The 13,927-nt window shown below is 42.1% G+C and overlaps 1 protein-coding gene across 4 annotated transcripts in view; it reads left to right on the plus strand.

Moving 5' to 3' along the window:
* The window catches only part of GRAMD1C (GRAM domain containing 1C), a 61,679-nt gene extending 47,752 nt beyond the window's left edge, over positions 1-13,927 (plus strand). For all 4 annotated transcript variants that reach the window (XM_083609136.1, XM_083609135.1, XM_083609138.1 and 1 more), the window contains exons 11-18: positions 1,247-1,365; positions 2,328-2,470; positions 3,291-3,394; positions 4,764-4,940; positions 8,084-8,141; positions 9,550-9,660; positions 11,250-11,355; positions 13,346-13,927. In XM_083609136.1, the coding sequence (XP_083465262.1) occupies positions 1,247-1,365; positions 2,328-2,470; positions 3,291-3,394; positions 4,764-4,940; positions 8,084-8,141; positions 9,550-9,660; positions 11,250-11,355; positions 13,346-13,423 (896 nt within the window). In that variant the 3' untranslated portion in view covers positions 13,424-13,927. The remainder of the gene's footprint in view (positions 1-1,246; positions 1,366-2,327; positions 2,471-3,290; positions 3,395-4,763; positions 4,941-8,083; positions 8,142-9,549; positions 9,661-11,249; positions 11,356-13,345) is intronic.

Below are 13,927 nucleotides of genomic sequence, written 5' to 3' on the forward strand. Positions count from 1 at the left end.
AGTATTATTCCTTTTAAAATTTACATTGAAATAACTTTATACCCTTTCATGGAAAAATCTGTTTGTTTATTTGGGACCAATAGGGTTGCCATGTCGTTGAGGTTTCCAGACGTATGGCAACCCTAGGGACCAACACACCATGATCTGAAACCACAATTTGATGCTGGTTATTCTTATGATAGTTTTCTCTGTAAAGTAAACACCTAGAATTCCTCTCCTTTCTTGAGAGCTTTTCCCACTGTAGATGCTCCTTCTTTGCAAGCGGATTCACCTTTTTCAAGAAGCAGTGATGTATTTTTGCCTGTATCCCCTTCAACTGATTCATGATTTTCTTGTCCTCTTGGGCTGCTACCAGCGATGACAAATTATGTCACATCTTCTCCCTTTGTAACATGCAGTAAAATCTACTTCTTTCATATTGCTGTGTTTCCCTACCCCCACTCCGCATAAGTGGCCACCACTGGGGAGAACCGAGAAATGTGCAACAAAATGATGTCAAGAAACAGAAAAGTCTTACTATATATTACAGAGGTTTGGATTAGGGAGAGACCTTGACGTAGGCCATCACTATTGACATTAGATAGGCCATCACTATTGACAGTAGATCCAAGCTCCTTATAATGTGTAGTTCTATAGTTAGGTAAAGGTAAAGGGACCCCTGACCATTAGGTCCAGTCGTGACAGACTCTGGCGTTGCGACACTCATCTCGCTTTATTGGCCGAGGGAGCCGGCATACAGCTTCCGGGTCATGTGGCCCGCATGACTAAGCCACTTCTGGCGAACCAGAGCAACTCACAGAAACGCCGTTTACCTTCCCGCCAGAGCGGTACCTATTTATCTACTTGCACTTTGACTTGCTTTCAAACTGCTAGGTTGGCAAGAGCAGGGACCAAGCAACGGGAGCTCATCCCGTCGCGGGGATTCGAACCGCCGACCTTCTGATTGGCAAGTCCTAGGCTCTGTGGTTTAACCCACAGCGCCACCCGCGTCCCAGTTCTATAGTTAGATGGATACATATTGCAAGCAGTGACTAAAAACTCATTATTGTTTATCAGAAATGACTATATCTTGATGGCTGCATATTTTAACTCGTTTTACACACATAGATGGAGATGCAAGGCGTGAGACAAGTTACCTAATGATTCCTGGGTAGTTTTGTTTCCTCCATTCACTTTCAACAAGTTTAATGATTATGATGATATGTGTAAATGGCTAGACATGATTGATTACATGTTTTGGGTCTAGATGCTGTAACAACCCCTTGGAACAGAGACATTGGAGGCAATCAGTTGAGGACCATGACTTACACTATTGGGCTCAACAATCCCCTTGTTGGAAAATTCACAACTGCAACAGAAAAGCAGGTACAAAACTCTGTTGGGGGTTATTAGTTAATGCCAAGTATGGAAGTTAGTTGCCTAAAACACCAAGTTTGTAAAGGTGTGGGATCCTATAGCAACGGCCAAATGGGCAAAATATGTAAGAACAAGAGGAAAGCTTAATAATGGATCCATTTTATTGACAAGTGAGCATGTTTTATTGAATTTTGTAGATTCAAGTTAGTATTGCCGTATCTTTGTTTCAAAATGAAGTAAAGGGTGATAATGAAATACTTCAAAAATCAAATTAAGAATACCTGTTTAATAGTTTATTTTGAAATAGATTATCATATATGTTTATCTCAGCCTATATATATAGGCTGGGATTGTACGTAATACTAAGATAGACCATGTGTAAGTATGAATGAATGAGTGTGCAGGTACTCACAGCAAAAATCACGGCCACTTTAATTCTCCCCATTCCTGCAGGTGCTGTGCTTCCCAGGGCTAAACCATGGTTTGGCTTAGCATTACGTTTAAACCTGGGCTTATGGTTTGTCTCACTTCAGACAAACCATGAGCTGTAGACAAGGTATGTTCTTGGCTTACTGCTCATGGTTTGTCTGCGAGAGACAAACATTGGTTCCAACATAAGGCTAAGCTACTTATTTGTACTTAACCATGGTTTGTCTTAGTCAGGCATAGGCAAACTCAGCCCTCCAGATGTTTTGGAACTACAACTCCCATCATCCCTAGCTAACAGGACCAGTGGTCAGGGATGATGGGAGTTGTAGTCCCAAAACATCTGAAGGGCCGAGTTTGCCTATGCCTGGTGTTGCATGCAAAGCAAGCCATTGTGTGATGACATTTTAAGCATGTTTTTGTTTCAGCTGTTTTAAGTTTATTGCAATATGGTGAGGGGGGAAATGTTTTTGCATGCATAAAATCATTATTTCAATTATTTTTGAACTATAATCTTAAAAAACCTTCTTTATTTTTTCTAATAGGTCCTGCATAAACGGAGCCACAAAGATCATTGCTATCGGATAGACACAGAGGTGGTGACACACGATGTACCTTACCACGATTACTTCTACACCGTGTATAGTTATTGTATTGTTCGCATGTCCAGCCAGAAGTGCAGACTACGGTGAGGCATTTTGCATTGTTAAATGGGGAATCTGGAGGCACTAAAAAATGACTGCACTCAGTATGGTAAAACTGGTTCTTCTGCACAAATTTCTTTTGCACAAATTCCCTTCCCTGTTTACTTTGGTAGTTGGAAAATGATCTGTTGACAGAAACAGGCGTTTACTTGTTTCTTTGCTTCTATTTTTGCCAGGGGATTGAACATACCTATAAACAAGTGTTGTGAGCTTTCTCCAACTGCCTTTTCAGTAGAGTTCATCATCATGTTACAGCTGGCAGTGTAATCTATAATAGCCTTTTAAAGCCACTGTGTGTGTGCACTCGAAAGTACAGTACAGTGGTACCTCAGGTTAAAAACTTAATTCGTTCCTGAGGTCCGTTCTTAACCTGAAACTGTTCTTAAACTGAAGCACCACTTTAGCTAATGGGGCCTCCCGCTGCTGCCGCGCTGCCAGAGCACAATTTCTGTTCTCATCCTGAAGCAAAGTTCTTAACCCAAGGTACTATTTCTGGGTTAGCGGAGTCTGTAACCTGAAGCGATTGTAACCTGAATCATATGTAACCTGAGGTACCACTGTACTTTGTTCAGCTTAGAGTTGTTAAGTGACCAAGTCTTCTATGCATTTCCTCCTTTTGGCTACCGGCATGGGTGAAGAAGGTGTTACCTAGTGACCATGCCTTTGCCTCAAGTAAACAGCTTGCTGTTTTGAGCTGCAAAGACTGACAAAATTGCTCTCATAGTGGGTGAAAAAGCATGCCTCTGTCCTTAATGTTCCTTGTATTGCATTCAGTTGCTAACCTTATTATTATTTTTGCTGCAGGATCTCCTCAGATGTGAAATACAGAAAGCAACCATGGGGGCTTGTCAAGAATATAATAGAGAAAAACACATGGGGTGGGATAGGAGAAAACTTTAAGCAACTTGGTAAGTGCCGTGTCTCCTCCTTGCTGATGATTCCAAATTGCATTCATAGCTGTGATATTTGATAGCACTGCATAGTTCTACACGGTGGTGCGATCTGCAAGATTTTCACAAGAATTGTGCTTTAGAACAGCCTTGGACCTTCCCAGCTTTTAGAAACAGTTTAAAGACTGTTTATTAATTTTATTTATTACCTTTTGGTAGCCTTCCAGTAGATGTGTCTGCTCTTGAACACTGCTTTTGCAAGCATGTGGAGGTGACCAATCGAGTACCATTGGATGATAAAGTCAAAAATGGAGCATCAAAACTTGGCATTAAGCTGTTCATTTGACTTTCATAGTGTATCTACATTGCATCATTAGAACACTGTTATTTCACTTTTAACCAACTGTTTGTGATAACCTGGAAGTAAGGCAGTAGCAGAACCTTATTTAGGCTCTGATAAATTATTTCCCATGTACCGCAGTAAAGCATTACTTGTTGCAGGTAGACCAGCCTGCTCATTTTTATGTGTACAGTGGTACCTCTGGATGCAAACGGGATCCGTTCCGGAGCCCCGTTTGTATCCTGAAGTGAACCAACCCGCGTGTGCTCAGGTTGTGATTCACCGCTTCTGCGCATGCACGTGACGTCCTTTTGAGCGTCTGAGCAGCAAAACCCAGAAGAAACGCGCTCCGTTACTTCCAGGTCGCTGCGGAGCGTAACCTGAAAACGCTCAACCTGAAGCACATTTAACCCTAGGGACAGGGGGGCCCTGTGGGTTAAACCACAGAGCCTAGGACTTGCTGATCAGAAGGTCGGCGGTTCGAATCCCCGCAACGGGGTGAGCTCCCGTTGCTCGGTCCCTGCTCCTGCCAACCTAGCAGTTTGAAAGCACGTCAAAGTGCAAGTAGATAAATAGGTACCACTCTGGCGGGAAGATAAACGGTGTTTCCGTGCGCTGCTCTGGTTTGCCAGAAGCAGCTTAGTCATGACCCGGAAGCTGTACGCCGGCTCCCTTGGCCAGTAAAGCGAGATGAGCGTCGCAACGCCAGAGTTGGCCACGACTGGACCTAATGGTCAGGGGTCTCTACCTTTTTATAACTGTACTAAAAAACTGCCTTGTGAATGCAGCCTTACTCACTGTTGGTTTCCCCACTCCCTTTTTAAATAAGGCCAGCACCTGATACTGTTTTACTGGTTTGTCTCTCCACGTCACTTCTTGAATGTAACATTTGGGTTTCCCAATGCATCATGTGCTTCCTCCCCCCGCCCACTCCAGTCAAAGACCACCTTTTAAATATCCTGGAAAATGTCAGTATAGAGTGTTGTGAATTTCTGAGTTAAAATAAAACGAAAACTGAGTAAGAAATAGGATGTTGTTCTATTACAGAATCGGAATTGCTAATGGAAGAATATGAAATAAACAAACCTGTAGAGGATCCAGTGAAACTTGGTGTTTTGAGGAGGAGGAGGTGGACTTTACAAAGGAATGTGGGAGAGATACTTCCTAAACGTTCTTCACAGTACTCTTCGGGGGAGACAGGTGCACCTTCCCGTGGTGATGGAGGTGGGTACTACAAGCAGGAGTATTTGTTTTGACCATTAACTTAAGCCAAAGGAATTTCAGGGATGTGCTCGCGTGAGAGCCATGCATTATATAGCACCTCTGCATAGCTCATTCAGTTTCATTGCCTCTCCAAATATGGCATCTCTGAGGTACATGCAGGCCAGTACAGTCAACACAAGGGTGGTGGTGTTGCAGCTCACACACAGCTCCTATGCAAAGTTGGCCTTTTCCCGCAGCTACTGTCTCCAATGCTTCCAGGTTCAGTGCTATAGTGCTGAATTGTCGGTGTAGGAATTGGCTGCACAGAGATGCCTTTGGAATTATTATTATTTTTTGAAATAATTTTTATTTGATTTTACAAATATAAAATTATAACAATACAAAATGCATATCCATATTTGGAAATTCCTCTGAATCTCTGTACTTCCCACCTTCCCTGCCGTGGATCCTATTGTCTACCTTTTCAACTGCATATTATTCAGTAATCCATATTTTAAGTCGCTCCATTTTGTCCATAATATTTGCTACATCACAAGTGTTATTGCAATCCTGCTAATGTTTTCATCTGCCTACAATGGTCTCCCAGATAGGTTACAAATTTTCCCTATTCTTTATTAAAGTTTTGGTCTTCTTGGTTCCTGAGCTTTCCAGTCAGTTTTGCCATTTTGGCATATTCCAATCAGCTTAATTTGCCATTCTTCCCTGGTAGAGACTTTGTCTTCTTTCCATCTCTGGGCTAATAACATTTATGCGGCTGTCACTGTATACATAAAAGGTCTTTTCTGGTCCTTTGGGATACTGGTACCTACAATTCCTAATAGAAAAGCTTCTGGGTTTTTTTTATAAAAGTTATTTTAAACATTATTTTTCAGTTCATTATATATCATTTCCCAGAATGCTTTTATTACCTTACACGCCCACCACATATGATAAAAGCTGCCTTCTTTTTCTTTTGGAAATTTCTTTAAGACTAGCTACCCGTTTTTACAAAGCATCCTATTGGTAAATACAGTGTATTTTATTTTACTTTGCAAAAAAATTGATTCACATTTCAGAATGTCTCAGATTCATTTGTCTTCAGCTACTTAATGTGTGCTTACAGCTGCATTGTGGGATCTGTGCAAAATATGCAGATTTCAGGACAGGGGCGATTGGACCAGTTTTTTTTTTTCCTTTGCAGTTTGCACAACCGTGTATTTGAGATTTATGTTCCAAATGTCATTCACAAGACACTACTGGATGACTTTCATTATTTATGCCTATGTACGTGTTAGTGTTTTCCTTCCATCTTCTTACCATCTAAACCTTCTTTTGAAATCAGACTTACCTAGTTTAATTTAATTTCTGGAATATTGAAACTCATCTTGTTGCACAATTGCCCTTTCAAAATTCCATATGCTAGTCAATTGCATATGATCATGTACTGGCTGATTTAGAAGATAAATGACTATTTTGAGGAACATATGGCACAGTTTAGTGTTCCAAGAAGGGTGAATGAACTAAACGAAACAACTTTAAATGAGTCTAAACTTAAATGAGTCTAAACTGCTAATGCATAGCTTCATTCAAGGAAAGATAATACAGAGAAAAACAATACAGAGTGTTCTGCAGAAACCTTAAAACTGTTTGATCCCTTTCATTAGTTTAGTAGTTTTAAGCTGCCTCCTAGATTTTTTAATCAGTCCACTCACTGGTGTTCCAGCTTCTCAGATGAGAGTGTTTGTGTCAATACATACACTGCAATTATAATGCATACTTGCATGCCGGAACACGAAATCTGAATTTTAAAAAAGGTTTTACTCAGTGTTATACTAAGTGATGTGGGGAGGGGGTGGCCAATTCAGTTTCAGCGAAAATGTATACACTCTTAACTTTAATCGCATCCCTTACCCTTAGTGGCTACAAAAAATATTGTACTCAAATATTTGTCAAGATAATGGCTATTTGTTTTAATGGCCATGGGGATGAAAGAAAATGAGCTCATGAAGTGTAGTAGAAACTGGTGATCAAGAGAAACCTAAGTTGACAAGTGAAAGAGAGCATGCAGTGCTGATGTCATTCTGTAAGTCTAGTGTGTGCTTCATACCTGACCTTATCTTTAGGGTGGCAATCAGATGATAAGTCCAACTGCTAATGTCATGGGTGTGTTCTGATCTAATGCCTAACCTAGTTTGTTACCCTGGTTTGTATGCAAGCACCAGCCCTAGTTTGCCTGTTTGGACAAAAAAGGCAAATTATGGTTTGCTGCAAATAACAAAAAGGAGGACATCTTGGTGTGCAAGTGAGGGGGAGTATGTTGACCAGCCAGAGGCTTACCAGCACTAGTTGTAGAACACCAAAGTATAGAAATATCCTATGTGGGTATCACATGATTTCCTGGTTCTGATTTGTGAAAACTAGTTGAGTGTGTTGCCTATGGAATTTATCTTTGGTCATAAATTTCTTTCTGTAGCTGATGCATGTTTTACTTTTCCTGGTCTCCACATGCATCAGGATATATTGGAATGCTGCTTGGGATGATTAGATGGTTTTTCTAAATCAGTGTCCTAAAGTAGCTTCCCTTACTGCCACCTCTGTTAGCAAATTGTGCACTTGTGTGGTATCAGAACTGTATGTACATCAGCTGTAACTTGTGGCAGAGGTTGCACAGGGGCCTCATTGTGTAACCATGACAGAGAAAAACCAGCTTACCGGGACGTAGGCTGGAATTGTGAGCAAAGGCAAGTAGAAGAATGGGCAGTGGACAGGTATGTGCACAAGGCGGAATCAATCTATATGCAGCAGCCATCATGGTAGAATTCTGAGATTAATGCAAGATTATTCTTACACTAAAAGTTTGCCTATTACATTGTAGTGGTAGATGTTTCAGGCCCTTTACGACTCTGGAGGAGCTTCCATTACAACAAGAATATCTGCCTACCGTACTTCTTGCTGTGCATGTCAAATAAACACACTCTACATTAAATTTGTATTTCGACTGCAAACATGAGCAGCATCTTTCAGTTCAGACAAGAACCAGAACTGCTCCACCATTGAGAAGGGGTGGGGGAAAGTCTTCAGAAAAGATGCACATTCAGGTGAAGTTAATCTAGTTTAAGAAGATGGATACAGTAGACTTAATAGTTGCTTCTCTTGCCTTATAGGACCAAAAAGGAATGCTACAAATAAGACCATCACCATCATAGTGGTAATGAGCATCTTGTAAGTACTTTTTTGGCATTACCTTTGACTTTGTTTTTCTTATGGCAAAACATATTGGGGAAAACATTTTTCCCTGGTGGCATTTGAGTGAATTTCATGGAGGTTGTTTTTGCAGAAAGGAGCTTTCCTAAGCCATTGTCAAATTAATCCCAAATTGCTCACATTTTTATGTGATACTGACATATAGGTGCAAGTGATGAATTGGCTTCAGAGGAAACATATCCTGGTCACATACACATAATCCTTTCCTGGTTTGGCAGGTGGAGACAGGGAGTCATCCTGACTCCCAGAATCTTTCTGTAAGAGTATAGGACAGCCTTCCTCAACATGGTGCCCTACAAATGTTTGGGGGAGGATTGCTTGGAGCTAGTCCAAAACCCATGGAAGACACTAGCTTGAGGAAAACTGGATCAATGGAAGTCAGGGACCCTCATCCCAGTGTGTCTGCATGCAACTCCAGCCCCCCCCCCAATGATTTTCACATATTGTGACTGTATGTGCAGCAGGAATGGGGGAGAATTCAATTCAGTTTGCATTTAGAATGGAATCTCCCTAATCCACACCTTCTGAAACAATCTGAGAACTGAAACACAGCCATTCCTCAAAATTCAAACTTCTTCATATCTTACAGTACCGTTGTCCAGCTAAGTAACGGGTGCAAAAATGCAAATACTGGGCGGGGGCGGGGAGTATGAATCAACTGCATATATTTGTGAAAATAACATACAAAAATGCAGTGTGTTAAGGGAAAGTGCTCTGCAGAAATGTGAATATTAGCAAAAATGATAAAAGGTAAAGGTAAAGGGACCCCTGACCATTAGGTCCAGTCATGGCCAACTCTGGGGTTGCAGCGCTCATCTCGCTTTATTGGCCGAGGGAGCCGGCGTACAGCTTCCGGGTCATGTGGCCAGCATGACTAAGCCGCTTCTGGCGAACCAGAGCAGCGCGCAGAAACCCCGTTCATCTTCCCACCGGTAGAGGTTAAGATGAGAGCTTGTGGACTAGCCTTGATCTCCCTGGTCTAATGTAGCTTGAACAATGCCAACGCTCTCTCATGCTAGCTCTCTTTTCAATACACATTTTAAAATGAGAATATTATAATTTATTTTGCCCAGTGAAAAGTCTTAACCATCTTGCCAAGGTTGTCATGAAGATGATCTTTCCTCTCTAATCTTACATGCTTTTCCCTACTGGGGTAGTCTCTGTAGCAGGGGTGGGGAATTTGTGGTGTTGTACTACAGCTTCCATTGGGCATAGTGGCTAGGGCTGATGGGATCTGGAGTCCAGCAGCCATCTGGAGGGCCACAGTTTCCCCATCCTTGCTGTTTAGCCCCTTAACTACTGTGATGCTATAAACATGAAACAGAAAAAGTGATAAAAACAGCCTGGTTTCTTTCTTTCTTTGCAGCTTGCTCCTACTGGTTTTGCTAAATGTGACGTTGTTCCTCAAACTGTCCAAGATTGAACATGCAGCTCAGTCGTTTTACCGTGTTCAGCTTCAGGAAGAAGGATCTGTAAAGTGAGTGGATTTCTCCCCACCCCACCCTCATGTTCAACTATGCCTCATTTGTCAAATATAAGATACCAAAACAAAGCAAAACAAAAAAAGTTTTGCTGACTTCACAATACAGAGCTGGTGTAGTTTAGAGCAGGGGTCGGCAAACTTTTTCAGCAGGGGGCCGGTCCACTGTCCCTCAGACCTTGTGCGGGGCCAGACTATATTTTTTTTGGGGGGGGGGATGAACGTATTCCCACAAATAACCCAGAGATGCATTTTAAATAAAAGGACACATTCTACTCTGGTAAGCCATCCCCCCCCCCACGACTCTCCGTGGCTGCTTACCTGTGTCTTGCAAGCAGCAGGGGCTAGCAGCGGTGGGATGGTGCGAAAGGGCTCCAGAGAGGGGCTGGCAGCAACAAAGCCTGAATTGAGCCTGCTTACAATGGCGGCCGCTCGAGAGCTAACGCTACTGTTGCTGGCACCAACAAAGCCCAGCCACCTTGCTCTCTGCTCTAGGCAGGGCAGGGAGAAGCCAGGAGAAGGGAGGGAGGAGGCGCCGCCAAACACACGCACTGGCACAGCCTGAACGATCAGATCCACGCGGCGATTCATGGACCATCTGTGGGCCAGATCCAGAAGGCAACTGGGCCGGATCCGGCTCCCGGGCCTTAGTTTGTCTACCCAGAGGTTAAGAGGGCCAAGAAGCACCAACTTCAAATCTCACTTTAGACACTGAAATATACTCAGAGTCGCGAAGTGATTTCATGCTCTTTATTCAGCTCATAGTGGTGAGGAGGAATGAATGAATGTCCCCTCAAGGTATCTGCTTTATATACATTATTTACACAATGGGCTGCACATGATTGGCTAATTCCGGAATTCTACTGTAAGCCAATCAGGTTGTGGATTCACTTCTATCTGGAGCATGATTGGGTGGTTCCTGCCAACCAATCATATTGCTGCATTGTTCTAGGACCAATCAGACTGCTGCATTCTGAATCCTATTGTTCTAGGACCAATCAGACTGCTGCCTTTTGGATCCTATTGTTCTAGGACCAATCAGACTGCTGCAGTTTGGATCCTATTCAACTCAGTACATAACAGACACCAATGCATTAGGTGGCTTTTGGGGAAGCTGCTCAGCCTGTGTTTTATGACCGGAATGGGGAATATTTTTCAGTCCAAAGGCTGCATTCTCTTATGTGGAACAGAGGCAAAAGTGGGTGAAGCAACAAATACAATTCATTCATTTGTACAGTAGGTAAACTCAGAGTTGTCTATAAACACTGTCCAGGCAATTAAGACATTATTACAATTCAGTTCAAGGACACAGTCCAGCCATGCAAGAGCACCTGAGGAGGGCAGGGGCGTAGCGTGGGAGTGGGGGCTGTTGGGGTGATTACCCTCGGTGCATTGGGGGGAGCGCTGCTCACACTGCCCTCCCTGAGCCAGCCCTGCAGTGTTTTGCAAGGCTGGGATCTGATCGGAAAACATGTACATAGATCATGGTAGTAATGTGTTAATTAGGCGAAAGCAAAGTAAAGAATGGGACTACATTCTTTAAGGACTGTAAGGCAGTGACTTATCCCTGCATTTTCTCTTCTCAGTTTAGCCTTTAATGTGGCATCAAGAGAAAAAACTCACCAGCAGGACAAAGATCAAGTCCAGCATGTCAAAGGAGTGCTGAGGGACTCCATAGCATTGCTTGAACAGGTGGGTGTTGCTGTTTCTATTATTTGGTCCCCCTACATGTGAAAACAAAACGTGGGATGTGTGAAAAGATTAGTGCTTTGCTAATAAAAGAATTAATAAATCACTTCCGTATTTGGATGCTATGGCATCAGGCTTTCAGGTATTAACTAGTGAGAATGGGATACAAAAAACTGATTGAGATTGCTTGAGAAAGAGAATATTAATATTCAAGAGCTTGAGATAATTCCAGGGCTGCTATGAATATTTAAGAACTAAGGAAGCTTTGAAGTTTAAGATTTGCCACAATGTATGTTTGTGGCATGTGTGCTAATGAAATGGAACAATAGTAAAGGTGACCAAGAGACAGTACTCCTTATTAAAAAGAACTTTCTTTGCATCCCAGTAAAACTTACAAAGGAAACATGTCTTTAAAAACTATATTATTTAAAGAATTGCAAGTTCTACTGAATGAAGCTCAACAACCTCATACACACATTTCAGATTTGGTAAGATGTAGATTAGAGAATGGGCTTAATTCTTTTATGTATGAAAGCAGATACAGTATGAGAAAACCCATGTCACTCTGTTGCCCATAGGTACTTCAGAGTAGATTCTGCTGCTGCTGCAATCATAGAATCTTAGAGTTAGAAGAGACCAACTCTAGTCCAACCCCCTGCAATGCAGGAATCTTAGCTAAAGCATCCATGACAGATGGCCAATCAATAGACAATTTTACAGAAGATTATGCTTCTTGTTACATGTTACATACAACTGAGGGTTCTCAGGTTGCCCCTAAGACATTTCTAGGTGGGTTGTCTTCTAGTTCATTTCTGGCATTCAATTTAAGTAGATCTCTTATGACTTGTGCCTAGTTGTTTGGGTTCCCATCCCTTAAAATACAGCTGCAGTTCATCTGTAGTAAGCACTCTGTTAGTACGTAACTATTAGTGTGGGGCAGGGTCGGCAACTCAAAGCAGCATTTTTGGGCAGCCTCCCAAGTACCAAGTGCAGCTGATGCTATTTACACTGCTGCCCTTGTTGCGAATTCTCCACGGCGCTTTCGCAGAAATGCTCAGAGTTCCAGGTTCTTCAGCGCAGTATATTTATTGTGAGCTATACAGTGGTACCTTGGGTTACATACACTTCAGGTTACATACGGTTCAGGTTACAGACTCTGCTAACATAGTACCTCGGGTTAAGAACTTTGCTTCAGGATGAGAACAGAAATTGTGCTCTGACGGCACAGCGGCAGCAGGAGGCCCCATTAGCTAAAGTGGTGCTTCAGGTTAAGAACAGTTTCAGGTTAAGAACAGACCTCCAGAACGAATTAAGTGCTTAACCCGAGGTACCACTGTATATACAAATATCTACAGGCTATAATACACGAGCAGTTCATACAGTCAAACAGAGTACCTGGCTGCACCTTAAGGCAAATAGGAAGACCTTTTTATCTCTTTCTCTGACCACACTCTTCTACACTACCACCATTACTGCTGGACAGGTTTCCCTTTTAAACCGATGACAGCCAATCAACTGACAGCACATTACTGCTGAGTCTTTCTGACCCAGCACTGCCATAGAAAGTATTGCAGGCTGATTGCATCAGCCAGTTGCATCAACTAGCAAATTCAAGCTTGCAGTCTTACTATCTCACACAGCATTCTGTGAATCCTGACAGCCCTGACGCCCATTTTCCAAAGCCCAGTGAACACTGGGACATTGCCATTTTAGTTGCCCACAATCATCCAAAGTTGACATTACCACTCAGTCACATTGTAAGCAATTACAATGGCAGCTGTCTGGCACTCATTTTTATTAGCCAAATACCTACCTGTCTGGTGGAAATAAATATGAAGAGAATAGACCACGTAATCCCATGGGGACCCCAACAAGGGAAGGCAGCCCATATTGAGGGTCCCCTCAAACCTGGAGCTGGTTCTGCTGAAAAGTAATTAGATCTCTTTTTAGAAACAATTCACTGCCTAATTCTTGTCGGATTTTATTTCTGTAGCTGAAGAATTCCCTTTCTATGCTCCAAAGTAGCTTTGATCACCTAAACAAGACCGACAGCAGGAAGCCTGAAAGCTGATGTCACCAAAGGAGAATGAAGATATTTTGTATTGAATGTGAAGCTGCTTATTTTTCTCACATTTCTGCTCACAACCACTGTACACCTTAGAAATATATCTATAAAATGTGTTCGTTTTTAAAGCGATTAGCCTGTGAATTCTCCTGATCCACTTGACATCTTCTTGTGAGCAGTTTGCTGAACTGTGAATACCTGGTGTGAATGAGTAAGAACATTGTGTGGTCTGGTAATTATGTGATATGCAAATTGTAGGGGGAGAATTCAGCAAGCAATGTGATCTGTAAAAAAAGTAAAAAGTAAAAGTAAATTGGACTCACATCTGATGAGAAAATCATTAACATTATGAAGGATGCAGCATAGATTATCTTGTGGAGCTTGTAACACCCAGAAGTTCTCCATATGGTCTTTTTCCATATTCATGCAACAATTATTCAAAAGTAAGCAATTTTAAAGGTCTGTACATATGTTCTAGAAAACTATTTATAAATCTGAATTTTGAACATA

This window comes from Podarcis filfolensis (assembly GCF_964270895.1).
Source record: "Podarcis filfolensis genome assembly, chromosome: 4".
Classification (NCBI taxonomy): domain Eukaryota; kingdom Metazoa; phylum Chordata; class Lepidosauria; order Squamata; family Lacertidae; genus Podarcis; species Podarcis filfolensis.